Genomic DNA, 17,075 nt, shown 5'->3' on the forward strand with positions numbered 1-17,075 from the left:
TGAATGAAGGCCTATATTTAAGTTTTTTTCAAAGCAAAACACTTTTATTATTCTATTCGGAACACTATTTCGGAAATCTGTAAAAGCCTACAATCAATGTATCTAAAGGCAGTACATGCACATTCTAATTTAAAATTATTTGAAAGACTAATAATTAAGAAAAAGAAATTAAAATCTTACTAAGTCAATAGTAAAATTAAAACTCTACTAGAAAAAAAAATGAAGCAATCTCTACGAACAATCTGAGGTGAATTCCTTAATGTCAAAATAAAATTTACACAAATAAAAAATACTATAGAAAAGTCATAGATTGATCAGTATTAATTGCAAATAAAATGATAAACAATTATCTGAATCTGAAAAAAATTCCGCCAAAAATACTTTTATCGTCATGTTCTGAAACACGTGGAAGAATGTGGAGCATGACACAAAATTCTGTATAAAAACGTTTATCTGCTAAAAAGAATAGGAAAATATTGCAACATTCGATTGATCTGGAATATTTTTAAGCGATTGGGGTAAAAAAATTATTTGTTCACCTTGAAAGAAAGGGGCGGATTTGAATCCAAAATCTAAAAAAAATTGTAAGGAAAGAATGAAAGGTTATTACTCATTTTGCAGATAATGGGAAATTAAAAATGAGAATAATGGAAACGATCATCCCTTAAGAAGCAAACGCCATCTATCTCGATTTTAAAATTCAGTAAAATCAAAAGAAAAAACATTTCAAATATTTTTGAACAATAACGAATATTTTTGCAATTTTTTTCCTAATAGCTATGAATATTTGATCACAACGAGCCTTGAACTAAAAATTTTCATTTTCTCGTATGCCAACAAAAAATATTGTAATCGTCAAAAAAAAAAAAAAAAAAAAAAAAAAATCTGTCTTCGATATTTTTACAGATTTAGACCACAGCATTCGGAAAGTCGATGTTTGCAAGCATGATGTGCTGGCAGTATGAAATTGCCATATACACAGCATACTTCCTTTTCTGGAGACATACTACAATTTTAAAAAGAATTTATTTTAAGAAGATTTTTCATTCGGATCAAAGTGCATATCGATACAATTTAATATATTTAAGGAATTCAAGTTTAAAAACATATGCATTATATAGCAAAATTAGTATTTAACAGCATAGTTAGCATTTATATAGCGTAGAATACATTATATAGCATAAAATGCATTTTATAACGTATAATGCATTATATAGCATAGTTAAAACATTTATAGCATAGAAAGCATTATATAGCATAGTTAACATATATATAGCATAGAATGCATTATATAGCATAGTTAACATTTATATAGCATAGTTAACATTTATATAGCATAGAATGCATTATATAGCATAGTTAACATTTATATAGCATAGAAAGCATTATATAGCATAGTTAACATTTATATAGCATAGAATGCATTACATAGCATAGTTAACATTTATATAGAATAGAATGTATTATATAGCATAGTTAGCATTTATATAGTATAGAATGCATTATATAGAAAAGATAGCATTTATATATTACAGAAAAGAAATTTTGTTCAATACCAATAATAAAGTTCTATTGTGTGCCTGTATTCATGTGTGTATGTGCATATGTATGTATGCATGTATGTGTGAGCGCGTGTATATTGATACTCTACAGTTAAACCGTTTCATTTAGAAGTACCAAATTAAGTCTACAAATACTTTGAAGAATAAAAATAAGCACCTTGGTATTTTTTTTTAATTTCGAAATTTTAATTTAAAATTTAGAGAGATTTCGACATTCTACCACAATACCACCGAAAAATATAATTTTACAAAAAAAATTCGTATTATTTTTTTCTGAATTTTAATAATTTTTAAAAATATTTTTAGCATAATTCTCAAACCGTTGTAAATGTATCTTCAAATATTTAATTGCTTTTCTCTTTGTTGAAAGATAAGGAAGAAGTTTATTAATGCTCAATTTGCATAAGGAAAAATATATGTAATTAATTTACTAAAAATAGCAATACCCATTTTGAAATAAATAATTAGGAACTCAAGTGTCTTATACGTCTATAATTTCATTGAGTTGCAACTTTATTATTTATTTCAATTTTGGGTCACTATAACATTGAGTACAATAAACAACAGTATAGATATAAGGTTATTATAATTATGTCTACCATAATTTAATGCTTTAAATTACTTTGTTGAACGAACAATGAAAAAGTTTTGCGTATGAGATTGAACTGAAATCAAATATTGTCAAATTTCTTTGGAGAATATCTAGTCGCATAAGATGGCTATTTTTAAATACGATATAGTTATATAAGTAACACAATTTTTAAAGATAAATGGTTGATAAGAAGAAATTGGGAATTTAAGTTCCATTTATTTTTCCACTAGAGGGCATAGTTAGTACGTGTCTGTTATTATCACAATTCAAGCAAAGAGTCTCAGAAATTTTCCTCTAAAGGTTTTAACAGACATATTCTTATAGGGATTTTTTTCGACACATGCCGAGTTAGCAAAGGGAATTTTTGATATCTTTGGAAGGAATGCCGTAGTCGTTAAGTATTTTTTATCCCTGCTCTTGAATTTTAAAAACTGTGTTAGTCATCCATTTTTCAGACTGCATGTTCGAAATGTTAAATAAAAAAGGGGGATTTGAATCCAAAAATAAGAGAGAATAAAGTATGGGCTAATTTAGGACAAAAAAACAATGGGAAATTAATTAGGAATTAACATAGAGTAAGATATCCTTTCATATCTATAATACATAAGAAAGACAAGGCCTTGATTAAAAGCTATTTAACAAAATATTAATTTTAAGCATAATCTAAGTAAAAAATTTAAGTGTTCTCTATGTTTTATTTAAGATAGAATCTAAGTATTTTTCTAAGTTGTTTCTTTATATTTCATTTCAGAGTGATTCGAAGTAAAGTACTTGATTCAGTTAAATCTAAGCGGAAGCTATTTTAATTGTTACTCTTAAATATCGTTCAATTCTAAGATTTCTTAATCACTAACATCTTTTTTAATATCACAATCTAATTCTTGAATTGCTGATCAATATATTATTTAAAGAACATATTATTTATGATATTTTAAATAGAATTCGATAATGCAATCATTAATCGTTTGGAAGAAGTGAAAGAAAGATAAATCTACTCAAAGTAGTTCCAAATTGAAAGTAAAACTAAGTTTATTTCGAAAACGATTTTTACTGAGATTTTTTTTTTATTTACTCTCGATATCAGATTTCTTTGAAGTTTGAAATATGTCTAAGCGATTGATATCTGTTCTGTTATCAGTGAACTTTAAATGCCCTTTTTTGAGCAGTTGCCTGAAATTTAGTCCTTAGTCTCTTTATAAAATAGAACAACTTTGGATCCCATTCAGTTCCATCAAGTTATAAGAGTAACTGTTTTTACGCATTTTCTTTTTTTAAATTCCATTAACAACATTTTTTTTAATTTTTTTTTATTTTCCACCTTATTACCTTACATCATTTCCCGAAAATGGTAAGTTAATTGAGCTGCTATTTAATTCAAATACAGTAAAAGCTATTTCATTTACCAATCAAAAAAAACGTTGTAAATGATACATTATTGTGAAAGTTGAACTGTTGTACATTGCTAATTTTAATTATTTACTCTATATAACTATACTCTATATAGCAATATATAACAGTAATTATCCATTTTGAATAAGATTTTATAGTCATTTTAATGTATAATTATGAGCTTAATGTCTATTAAAGTTCATTACTGTTGAAAATATTCAAAAATTTCCACTTTAAAATAATTAAATGAAAATTATAGTACTTTCATTGCTATAATCTTTTCAGAGTAACCATATTCATAAATGTGATGTATAATTAATCATTAAATTAATTTTATGATTTAGAATTCTGAATCATATTTTTTCAATTTGCAAACCTGTTTTAATTAGAAAGCAATATTCTTGTCTTTTTAGTCAACATAAATTCATTCATTCTATAAGTGATGTAATAAATGATAATTTTCTTTAGTAACATTTTCATTTCAGAACGAATCATGAATTTAACGTTTTAAATATTTTAAGTCATCATAAATTCGTATGATTCTCGGATTCAGAGTTTTGATAAAATCTTTATAGAGTTTTTAGAAATATATTTGCTACGCACAGTCTGAATAAATTCTATCGATTTGGCGAACTTACTATCTTTTTACAGAATCAATTTCTGAGAGCGAAGATATATTGTTCATTAGATATTTGACTAAAAATGCAATGAAAAAGTATCAAGGATATTAACTTTATAAATTGTCTTTTGATTCTCCGATAATTTGCATACATATCTATGCACTTCTTAAAGTCTAATGATAGAACATCTTTGTTATTTATACGTTCTTTTATAATAAAAAGAAACGTATCAGTTTACCTTCTGGTGTTCTACAAGATACATTGTTTGAACTGGTACTATCAAATTTGGTATAAAAAAATTTTGGAAACTGGAAGTACTAGTTTCGAACCTAAAATCTTTAAGAAGAGTTTGAAGAAATTATAGAAAAAAATAAGATTGGACCAGCAGAATTCTGCACTGGCATCGCAAAAACAAGAATATTGTTGTTGTTTTTATAGAAAACGATTGGAAGACCAAATGTTCTTAGGATGTTGTGAATTCGGAAATAATCTGTAGTTACAAACATATCGTGCAAAGTAAAAACTGGAAATTTCACATCCTCCAATCACTTCTACAACGTTTCGTGTTCTTAAGCTACGGCAATAAATAAATAAATAAAAGTCAAATTCGTAATGAAATGCTCTGAAGAAGAAACTGATAATCGTGTAATCGTGATCGACTGATAATCGTGTAACTGAAATATTCCTAATGCTTCGGAGTATTTGTGAACCTATTGATTCAGAGAATTTGCATTGTTTGGATTCTTACTGCTTACAAATTAAGAATTATTATGTATTATTTAGGAATTTTAATTTTAATTATAATGATTAAATTGAAAATATAAATATGATGAATGAAATACATGAATGAATAAGTGAATGGTAAAAATAAATACAATGAATAATAATAATAATACATATAATACATTAATATATATGTAGTTTAATTTATGAATTTTAATTTTAAATATACTGATTAAAATGAGAATATAAATATTATGAAATAAATATAATGAGTAAATAAATGAATAAAATAAATACAATGAACAATAATAACAATACATATAAATGCAATAATGCAGATAATATAAATTTATGAATTTTAATTATACTGATTACAATGAAAATATAAATGCAATAAATAAATAAATGAATAATAAAAATGAATATAATGAATAATATCACCAACAATACATATAAATACAATGAATTTATGAATTTTATTTTTAATCATACTGATTAAAAAGAGAATATAAAAACAATGAAACAGATGCAATAAATAAATAAATGAATAATAAAAATAAATACAATGTGTAATAATAACAAAACATATAAATACAATGAATTTATGAATTTTAAATTTAATTCTACTGATTAAAATGAGAATGTAAATACAATATATATATATATATATATATATATATATATATATATATATATATATATATATATATATATATATATCTAATAAATGATAATAACAATAACATGAATCATATGAATTTATGAATTTTAATTTTCTTATACCGATTAAAATAAGAATATAAATACACTGAGTATAAATAAGTATGTGCATAAGAAAATAAAAAAATAAAAAATTTAAGCACAGCTCCATAAGATTCATAAAAACCGAATTAAATGTATTTTTTGCATAAGTAATGTCAATTTCCAAATCGGCAGCCATCTAGGGGGCTGGATATAATGGGGCCGCAGACAGATTGATTAAAAAAATATCAGTCTAGTATTAAATAAATAAATTTGTAAGAAATACATTCTTTTTATTCTAAAATGTTATAACTAGACGATGAGTGCTCACTGAATTGTTAAAATCATTAATTAAGGTATAAGTAACTAATTTTTACATATTGGTATATTATTTATTCTTTAATTAGTTTCTTACTTATTTATTTCATATTTCAATAGACGAGCCCTGTAAAAAAATATTTTTGATGTCCTATCTGTTCGAAATTGCTGTACACTTTATAATATTCCTATAATTATTAAATGTTCATATTAGAAATAAGGAAATCATTACCAAATGATTATGTTTAATTTTTCAAGAATTTTATTATTTTAGTTACTTTCTTCATGATATTCATATTAAAAAATACATAAATGAAAACGAATATATTTTCGCAAAGCACTAACTAAAATAAATCTTTAATATGTTATTGAAATCTGTGTTAAAATGTAAAAATAAATTGGCAAGTTACTGAAGAGGAAGGGACATCATAATATGCATTGTCTAGGACAGTAAAATTCCAAAATCTACCACTATCCATAAGTTATAAATACTTTTTAAAGATTGCAAAATTCAATTAAATCAATTAAATTTTGTAATTGTTTAGTTGAAAAATTCAATTAAATACTGCAATTGGCAAATCGCAAATAAAGTGATTTTAAATGTCAGCAATATTTTCATTCATTGGGAATGTCAACGCTAAAAACAAAACTAGTTTTTAGTTAATAAAAAATTGAATTATTCTGAAACATTCGTTAATACCCTATGTTTCATCATATTTTTGAAGAAAATGTGTTGGCTTTCCATTGCAAACGAACTGTAAATTATTCGACTAGGTTGAAAACATGAATTGGGGTGAAAAATTCGGATTTTTATTATTATTATTTGTAAAGTTCCAAAAAGTAGTTACGTTTCTGTTTCCAGTGTTATCTTTATTTTGTCTCTATGTTAATTAGAAGGCAAGTTATAGCAAACTATTGACATGTAAGTGATGCTTATTTATAAACTGTAAATGCATTTTTTGAAGAATGAGTTTTTTCGTAATTCTGCTGTATGAGTATCGTCATATCTGAAAAATTAATCAAGGTATCTTAATGAAATTTATAATTAGTGCACGTTATGTTAGGCAGAATGTAATAAACTATGGATATGATATTGAATGCTCTAAAAATCGATGTATGGTTGTTTAATGTAAATATTGTTGAAAAATTCCAAAATATCAATGATATGATATTTGATTAATGATATGATAATTGATTTTGAATGATATTTATAGATAATAGCTATTTAAACGCTAAGAGAGTTGTTACACATGTTACAAAGAAAAATGAAAAACTATAACAATGTGTATCTCTCTAGGACAATGCTAGTTTTTATTAATAAATGCTAGAATTTACATAAAAATATGTTTTTTTTTCAAAAGCTACATAGATATTTAAATCATTTCACTTTTATTCATCATTTTATCCTTATATTAATAAAAACATCATATAAAAATTCAAATATTTGTGGGTGTTTTTTTTTAAATTTCACCGGGGCTAGTCCGGTACCTTATATTTCTCTTCTATTTCCACTGATAGAAATATTACTTTTGGTATATAATCTTCTGATAACAGGATGCTTGAGATTGTTGGATGATATCATAGTCTCTAATTTTTTTGCAATACAGAATAGAATGTTTTACTTTTTTTTTAGTAATTCTACCTGTTTCAAGGAATTTTTTTTTTTATTTGCCATCTTTCGGTACTTTTGAAAGGGGAAAGATAAGCCATTTTCCTACAATGAAACTTTTGTCAAATTGTGCCCTTCAGTATTTTCATTGCACGTGTTCAGAATATGAGTCAAGTGACTAAATACAAAGAGAAATGATAACCATTGATGTCATTTTTAAAGGTTTTGGTCTTTTTTAGTTCTTTTATTCTAGTATTGTTTTTTGAAGTCTTTTCATTATCTTATTTTCTTAATTCCCTCTCTCTAATAATTTATATACAGATTAATTAAAAAAAACTTAGAAACATAACTGCCTTCCCTAAATTTTGTAAATCCACATCTCTTTATATTACAAATAAGGAAGATAATTGATATATATATATATATATATATATATATATATATATATATATATATATATATATATGTGTGTGTGTGTGTGTGTGTGTGTGTGTGTGTGTAGCAGAATGAATGAATGAATGCAGTTTCGAAGACATAGATGAGACATTTTATATTTTTAAATTAATTTTAATATCCATTCCGGGAAAGCATAATTATTTACAAGCAGAGACGCGGACAAAGCACGTCCACCACAGTGCGGAAGCACAAAGCAGAAGAGGGAAAAGAACGAAATAAATTATCCCTCGTCTTATATAACATGAGATATGGATAGAGAAACATTACTTTACAGTGCCAATATATTATTAAGATTCTGATAGGGATTTCTGACGCATGTCAATCACATGTAAAGGAAACACTGGGATCTTTTAAAAAGAACGTGCTTATTGGGCATTTTTTTACCTCTTCACGCGGAGCGTGTGAAAGTGTCGGCATTTAGCCGATTCAGCAATTTTATAAAGCTTCCCTTTGAATTAATTAAGTAGAGAAAGTGGAAATGGATCAAGAAATAAGAGAATGGGCTTACTATGGGTTAAATTAAGATAAAATCTTGGAAATTAATTAAATTGAAATTAGAGTTAAAATATCATTACATATATATATATATATATACTAGGAATTATTGTCTATATTTTCTAGGAAATTTAAGAACATTTTCCCAGCTTCTTCCAAATAATTATAAGTAGTTAAAGACAAATATGTCATTTTCAAAATCACAGGTTTTTTCAAAACAATATCATATTGCGTTAAAGTGTTCTTATAAAAGAAAGTCTTTAAAAAAATTTTTAAACAAACTTTAAAACATTTTATTAAAAACATTTTTAAACTCATTTATGAACTAATATAAACTATGAAAAGTTAACATAAATAATTTAATTAAAACTAATCAGATGCAGTGAAAAAATCAGTTTAGTAAAAATTTACACGTTTCTCATTTAACTGTCACTTTATCACAATCTTAATTCATTCGTAAATAAATATTATAATGATAAAGTACTTCATTTACATTGTACAAAGCTTTAGTTATAATTCGCTTTCCCCCATTCAAAAATTCGTAAATTTTCTCAAACAGCAATTATTTTATCGTTCTTATACAGGTGAAACCTTTTGCAAAGCCTAATTAATAATATGTTATTTCTTTGTACCTAGTCACGATATCCAAAGAGATATGCAGCTGACATCAGATAATGATTTCCAAGAAGAAATTCTCCCAAAGGCTCTTTAAAAAAAACTAGACATTAAGAATAATGAGAATCTTAAATAAATTAAAAACTACATGGCAACAAACAGCCTTATAAATCAAGGATATGACCTTAAAAAGACAAATAAGATTTATTAGTAAATAATTCCCCAAATCTTGATGCACCGCCACTACATAATTACATATGGAATTACTGAATGGAACTGAATTGTTTACATACAAATGAAAATTATCATTGAACAAATCACTTAAATTATGTTTCCTTATATATACAAACGCCTAAATATTTTCCATCTAAGCCTCTTGGTTTTTTAGCTACTTTGTTGCATTCGAACAGATAGACAGACTTCTTAATGGATTTCGAACAAAATTAAATAGAAATAACAATACTTTGAGATTAAGTTTCTAATAAAATCAGCAGGAGTGCTTCCTCCTTAAGTTCCAGCTGATCCCACTTTCTTATTAAGAGCTGGGGGGCATTTATTATGTAAACATCAAAGTCCCGAATGTGTATTTGGACACCATTTTTTTCCCGACCGATTTAATACAAAATTTGACGAAGCACTATAATTGTAGTATCAAAATCATATACCAGCTTTCAAATATTTAAGTCTGAGTTTTTGCATTATTGCGTTTACGTGTTTCTGAAAGAACAGGACGATAGTCGCCTAACCTTTTAAAGGATTTGGTTCCAAATTTTAAATATATTTACACTTTAGATGCTAGGTCTACTAAATTATCCATCTAACTCTCTTCGTTTTATAAATATTTCGTTATATTCGAACAGACAGATAGAGTTCCTTTGAACGGAATTTGAACAAAATTTGACAGAATATAAATGTGATGTAAAAACCATCTATCTGTCTAGCTATTCGAACACAAGGGAACTCGGTAAAATGCAATATGCAAAGAGCTAGATAAATGAAATTTGTACACAGGTTTAACATATAAAATATAGATTATTATCAAATTTTAACCAAATATGTCTAAAGGTTGACGGTCTGTCATTCCGCACTTTCGCATACATGCAAATGTAATAAACACTTTGCCATAAATCAATGAAATTCGGTATGCTACCTTGTGATGTAACGGTAATTCCGTGCCAAATTTTAGTGTCAATGGTCAGCAAAAATGCATCAAAAATAGATTTCCAGCGTTCCAATTGGAAGATTCACACCAAGATCTATATTTAATAAGAGTGCCGGCGTCCTGGCATAGAGGTAGCGATTTTTCCCCGTGATCTGGGCGTCCCGGGTTCGAATTCCGGTTTGGGCATGGTTGTTCTATCTGTGAGATGTGTGAATGTGCCCTCCTATAAAAAGGGGTTGTGCAAGCGAATGAGTGATGCGTGCGTAATCAAGGCGTACTCTTGGCCCAAGTTGGCTCTACGATAAAAACAAGAGGCGCTCCCCCCTTAGGCTTAAATCGGCTGTCTTTGAACAGCTGGTTGTCCGTGACAAGTGCCATAAGAAACAACAACAACATATTTAATAAGTGTCGTTTATAAATATCGTATAAGGTATTCGCCGGCTTTTCAATGCCCACAATTTTACGCGTAAAAAAGGGAAAAGACATTTATTAGAGAATATGCAAGACAGTTTCGGGAAGACCACTCAAGCTAGTTTATTATTATTACTAACTGCTTGCTTTATCTTTTAGAATTATTATTACGCTAAAGCGGCCACATTAATTACTGCTTGATAAGGATATTTTTGGAAAAAATTTCTCTATATTCCATACATGATATTATATTCCAGCATCCATAACAATTGATGCTTGAACACATCGAAACAAAAAGAAGGGTTAATGAGCTTCTAGAAGAAAGATAAACAATGTTTAGCATATTCTAAGATATAAAAAATGATATACATGTTTATTTGAAACATTATGTATATTGCCACGTAGATTCTTTAGGGTGGAACTCAATGACACACACAAGAAGTAGAGCTAAACCAATTTATTAACTCAACTCAGAACAGAGAACACAGTGACTGATAGATCTTCTGCTTTTATACTAGCAGGGAAAGTTCCAGAATACTTTTCTGGAGACAGTAAGAAAAGTCCAGAACACTTGTCTGGTAAACTAAAGAAATCTCCAGAATCTTCTGGAACGTGAAATAAAGGGAAACATAAAATCAAGGAATTAAATATTTACACAGACTGTGAATCGCATTTTCGTTAGCGGGACTCGAATTTACGGTCTCTAGATTAAGAGACCAGTGTTATGACCCTTCGGCCATGGAGAGTCGACTGCCTCTTTTCAATGCAGCAATATTTTCAATTTCAATAATGTTAAAGTTCTCTTAGCTGGTACATTAACTGAGGAGAGGTACAAAAGCCCTAAATTATTCATTTTTTAAACGCAGCGATAAATCTTAAAATGGAATTGTGTTATAACGGGTAAAACAAAGCTAAGAATTTGTTTCCATCATATTTATGTTAATGTAGAAATTTGCTTAGTTCTAATTCTTATTTCTGATTATTCAAGATACTTTTTCTCAAAAATTGAGGTGTCTTTTTTTTTTTATTTCTTTTAGAGAGGACTCATATTTTTGTCATTGATTCCAAGCTTTATTGCCGCTAAAGTTTTGTGCCCAAATGGCAAAACAGTTTGTCCAGAAGGTAAGTCTGGAAACTTAAACACAAATAAGTATACATTAAATTTTGACAAATTTTATATATATACTGTCAATTCTGAAATCATTCGTATTTAATGAATTGATAGACGACAAATAATCTAGTATAAATTAAAATTGTAGACTAATTGGTGCTAATTAAAAATAGGACGAAATTATTCCACCATCGATTAAAGACACCATAGATTCCGCCGAAAAAGTTCAAACTTATTTAATTTGTTAAAATTCTTCTGAAAAATCACTCAATGGATATAATTCTATTCATGATGTTGTATTTAATTCTCAAGCGATCAGTGTGACGTTTAATAGAAGGCATTGGAATCTTTTTATTTTTTACTTTTAACTAAACGCATACTTGTATGCATATTATAATATAAAATAAGAAATATATAATTTGTGTTTAAGATATACAATAAAAATATGATTTTCCACACTTTTAAAATAAATTTAAGATTTAAATATTGTTTTTATTACTATGGATTTTTTTACCAATAGATTTTTTTAAAAAATTATTACTTTAAATCTTTTTTGCTATAGTCAAATTAAATTATTGTTATTGTAATTAAAATTTAAAATTCCGATTATACGTCATTTCACATCCATCCTTTAAAATGCATTTTTTACTGCTGAACTATGTATTTAGAACGCAATTTAAATTACGTCATCGTAAAATACTAGTAGATATTTCTGTCTAATTTTAAAAAAATTATTACTTTAAATCTTTTTTGCTATAATAAAATAAAATTATTGTTATTGTAATTAAAATTTAAAATTCCGATTATACGTCATTTCACATCCATCCTTTAAAATGCATTTTTTATTGCTGAACTATGTATTTAGAACGCAATTTAAATTACGCCATCGTAAAATACTAGCAGATATTTCTGTCTAATTTTTAAAAAATTATTACTTTAAATCTTTTTTGCTATAATCAAATTAAATTATTGTTACTGTAATTAAAATTTAAAATTCCGATTATACGTCATTTCACATCCATCCTTTAAAATGCATTTTTTACTGCTGAACTATGTATTTAGAACGCAATTTAAATTACGTCATCGTAAAATACTAGTAGATATTTCTGTCTAACTTTAAAAAAATTATTACTTTAAATCTTTTTTGCTATAATCAAATTAAATTATTGTTATTGTAATTAAAATTTAAAATTCCGATTATACGTCATTTCACATCCATCCTTTAAAATGCATTTTTTACTGCTGAACTATGTATTTAGAACGCAATTTAAATTACGTCATCGTAAAATACTAGTAGATATTTCTGTCTAATTTTAAAAAAATTATTTCTTTAAATCTTTTTTGCTATAATAAAATAAAATTATTGTTATTGTAATTAAAATTTAAAATTCCGATTATACGTCATTTCACATCCATCCTTTAAAATGCATTTTTTATTGCTGAACTATGTATTTAGAACGCAATTTAAATTACGCCATCGTAAAATACTAGCAGATATTTCTGTCTAATTTTTAAAAAATTATTACTTTAAATCTTTTTTGCTGTAATCAAATTAAATTATTGTTATTGTAATTAAAATTTAAAATTCCGATTATACGTCATTTCACATCCATCCTTTAAAATGCATTTTTTACTGCTGAACTATGTATTTAAAACGCAATTTAAATTACGTCATCGTAAAATACTAGTAGATATTTCTGTCTAATTTTAAAAAAATTATTACTTTAAATCTTTTTTGCTATAATCAAATTAAATTAGTTATTGTAATTAAAATTTAAAATTCCGATTATACGTCATTTCACATCCATCCTTTAAAATGCATTTTTTACTGCTGAACTATGTATTTAGAACGCAATTTAAATTACGTCATCGTAAAATACTAGTAGATATTTCTGTCTAGACGGATTGTCACCCTATTAACAATATCTCAATCACTGCTTAGCTAGCAAATTAACTATCATTGATTAATCAGCGAATTTATTGATTATCACTTCTGAACTAGCGAAAGTTTTAATAGAAAATCTCAAGCACATTGGTTAGATGAAAATATATATTGCAGCATTAAAAGTTTTGTTTCCTTGTAATTGAATCTTCTCTATTCATAATGTTCATGAACATTCAAATCAATATTAATCACTAAAATCAGTATGAATATAAAATAATGAAAATTGCAAATCTCAGCTCATTAACCTTTGCTACAATCCAAAATAAAAAAATTAAAAAGTATGTGAAATTACACATCGGAAAATCAATAAATTTAAACCTAAAGAAATTGTCTCATTTACTAGACGCCAGAACAGAAGTTTGATTTGGCATTCGATAATGGCACAGACCACAAGGGTAGAGATATTTAAACTCCACTCAACGTTACAGACGGTGGTGGACGATTATATATACTGATTTCTATCAGTGCCTCACGTTTTAATGCCTAAAATTTAGATTTCAAAAATTAGTTCGAATTTTGTATATTAATAAAAGTGTGTTAATTTTTTTCTAATTAAATTTTAGTTTATTTGTTATTATATATAAATTATTTTTATAATTACTTGGCTCTGTTTCTCCATTTAGAGTTATATTGCTGTGAAATTGATGGTGAATATTCATGTTGCGATCACTATGCAACCACATTGTTCCCTGACACTAAAATGAAAGTGTACCCAGGAGTGGAAATAAAGGAAGTGAAATCATTAGCTTTGGCAGCTTCAAACAAATCTATGTCAGCAGACGTGGCCTTGAAATATGATACATGCACAGAAGACTGCCTAGGAACGTGCTGCAATTCGGATTCCTGTTGCCCTCACAGATCTGCCACCTGTTGCGACAGCCTCACTTGTTGTCCCACTTTGAGCCAATGTTGCTCTAATGGCTGCTGTGAAAATATGTCCCATTGTTGCGGATCGGGTTGCTGTGAGAGAGGAACTAGATGTTGCGGCTCTTGGTGTTGCGATGAAAAATATATTTGCGGCAACCGTTATATGACTTGTCGCAATAAAGGAATGGTATTCTCACCTGAGTTAACTTCAGTGCTAGTGCTGGCATTCAGTTCCTTGGTGTTTCGCCATTTTTAAGCAAATCCAGCTTGCTGTATCTTTGAACATTCTCTATTATTGCTGAAATGAATAAATAACTTGCGAATGTTGTATTCCTATCTCAACAGAAACAATGAAAATGCTTTTTGTATTTAATTTTGTATGCACTTTATAATGAAACGTGTGCCTCACTTGTGGCAGGATATTCATTTATAGTTTCAAAGAAACCAATTTTGAATTTGATTATGGCCTTCAGCGGGTCTTTCTTATATCAGAGGTTACAAATATTTCTTTTTAATTTATCGTTTCGATTAAAGATTCAGAGAAGCAGAAAAATACAGGACGATCCACACTGAACACATAAGAATTAAATCAGATCTTTGGAATCACTAAAGTCAGACTGTCCCAACCAGATTTTATAGTGGATAGAAGTGGGGAAAAAATATTTAAAAAAATTAATACGCAGTTTTTTGTAAATGAAATTGTGAAAGCATATAATTTATAATTAAATATTGCCGAAGGTGCATATATTTGACTTCATTTTATAAAATAAATATAAAAGGAAATATTTTTATAAACTTCAGTAAAAATATTTAGTATGCTTTTGAAAGCTTAACATACTTGTTTTCATTTACTCTTGATGATATTGAGTATTTTAGTAAAATTAAAGATTAATTAATTGTATATACTGATAATTAAAAAAATATTTTCATTTTCAGTAAATTCGAAATAAACCATATAATAATCTGTTATAATTAATTCAAAAACTTTTTTCTATGTCTTTTCAAAAGGGTCTTAACGGAAGCAAATTCTGGAAATGTTTATTTTAATTATATTTTTTCTTCCTTATCCGTGTTGAACTCATAAATTAATTAAGTTTTTCCTTGGTATTTGTTTTTATTATTTTAGTTTAGAAATGCATTATACTTCAAAAAACCTTTTTGTTTCAGGCGTGTCCATGAAATAATTTATTTGCATATTTCTTAATCTCATGAGTCAATCATATTCAGCGGTCATGTAATATAAGAACATGAGGAAAGAGTTGCAGGTTTAACATACAGTTGCTGAGAAAAAACCTCAAATTTTGTAACATTAACGAATTTTGCAAGGACTTTAGTTGCTGTTCGTTGATGGAAAATATATCATCGCATTATAAATTCATTATTTTGAATTTTGTGAAAATAATATGAAATTTTATTCTAATTGTAGTAAACTATAATAAATATATTGTCACAAAGATGTCAAATAGATTTATTAGAAAGAAGCAACTCACAACAGCATGAGACTAAGAACTTACCCACCATTGACAGTACTCGGCTTTTATACATATATAGAATGTTCGAGAATAATCCAATATAAATATTCAAGAAAGATCCAGAACCTTCCAGGTCTTAGATAAACAATAAAAACAATTGAAAAAAAGACTTCCAATCTTTGGATAAAATGCAGCTGGCGGGATTTGAAACATGGGCCAACCAATCTTAAAACAGATCCTCTGCCAACTGAACACGGTGATTGTCAGTTACCGTTATTTATGCAGCAATATATTCCACCCCTGTTTTTGATTCCACATTTCCCAATCGGATGAATCAGATCTTCGATAGTTTTAACGATATCGGTCTCATATGATTGATGCATCTTTTGTGTAAATATATATATAAGCATTATTTTATGTGAAGCAGAAGGCAGGTTCGAAGACATTGAAAAGACTTGATTTCGTGACGTCGTTTTATTTCATATAGGGGAAGCACGCATGATTATTTACAAGAAGGTGCGGACATGGCACGTTCTCCACAGAGCGGTACAAAAGCATAAGTGGGGAAGAAGAAGAACGAAATAAATGATCCCTTGTCTTATATAACATGAGATATGGATAGGGAAAATATTTTTTTACAGTGCTAATATATTATTAAGATTCTGATAGGGATTTCTGACGCATGTCAATCACATGTAAATGAAACACAGGGATCTTTTAAAAAGAATGTGCTTACTGGACAGTTTTCTATCCGTTCAAGTGGAGTGTGTGAATGTGTCGGCGTTTAGCCGATTCAGCAATTTTATAAAGCTTCTTTTGAATTAATTAAGTAGAGAAAGTGGAATTGGATCACGAAATAAGATGATATTTTTAGAATGAAGTTAATGTAGGCTAAATTAATATAAAATCCTAGAAAATAATTAAATTGAAATTAGAATTATATATATATATATATGACCTCGTAAATTAAAATTGTTAACTCGAGAC

General features: G+C 27.3%; 1 protein-coding gene across 1 annotated transcript; it reads left to right on the top strand.

Annotated features, from left to right (window-relative positions):
- Window positions 1–3,327: 3,327 nt before the first annotated feature.
- LOC129981517 (progranulin-like) lies at window positions 3,328–15,076 on the top strand. The gene is made up of 3 exons (XM_056092376.1): window positions 3,328–3,502; window positions 11,731–11,815; window positions 14,373–15,076. The coding sequence occupies exons 1-3, from the start codon at window positions 3,500–3,502 to the stop codon at window positions 14,870–14,872; spliced, it is 588 nt and encodes a 195-aa protein (XP_055948351.1). The 5' UTR covers window positions 3,328–3,499; the 3' UTR covers window positions 14,873–15,076.
- Window positions 15,077–17,075: the final 1,999 nt, after the last annotated feature.

Source organism: Argiope bruennichi, chromosome 8, assembly GCF_947563725.1.
Source record: "Argiope bruennichi chromosome 8, qqArgBrue1.1, whole genome shotgun sequence".
NCBI classification, from domain to species: domain Eukaryota; kingdom Metazoa; phylum Arthropoda; class Arachnida; order Araneae; family Araneidae; genus Argiope; species Argiope bruennichi.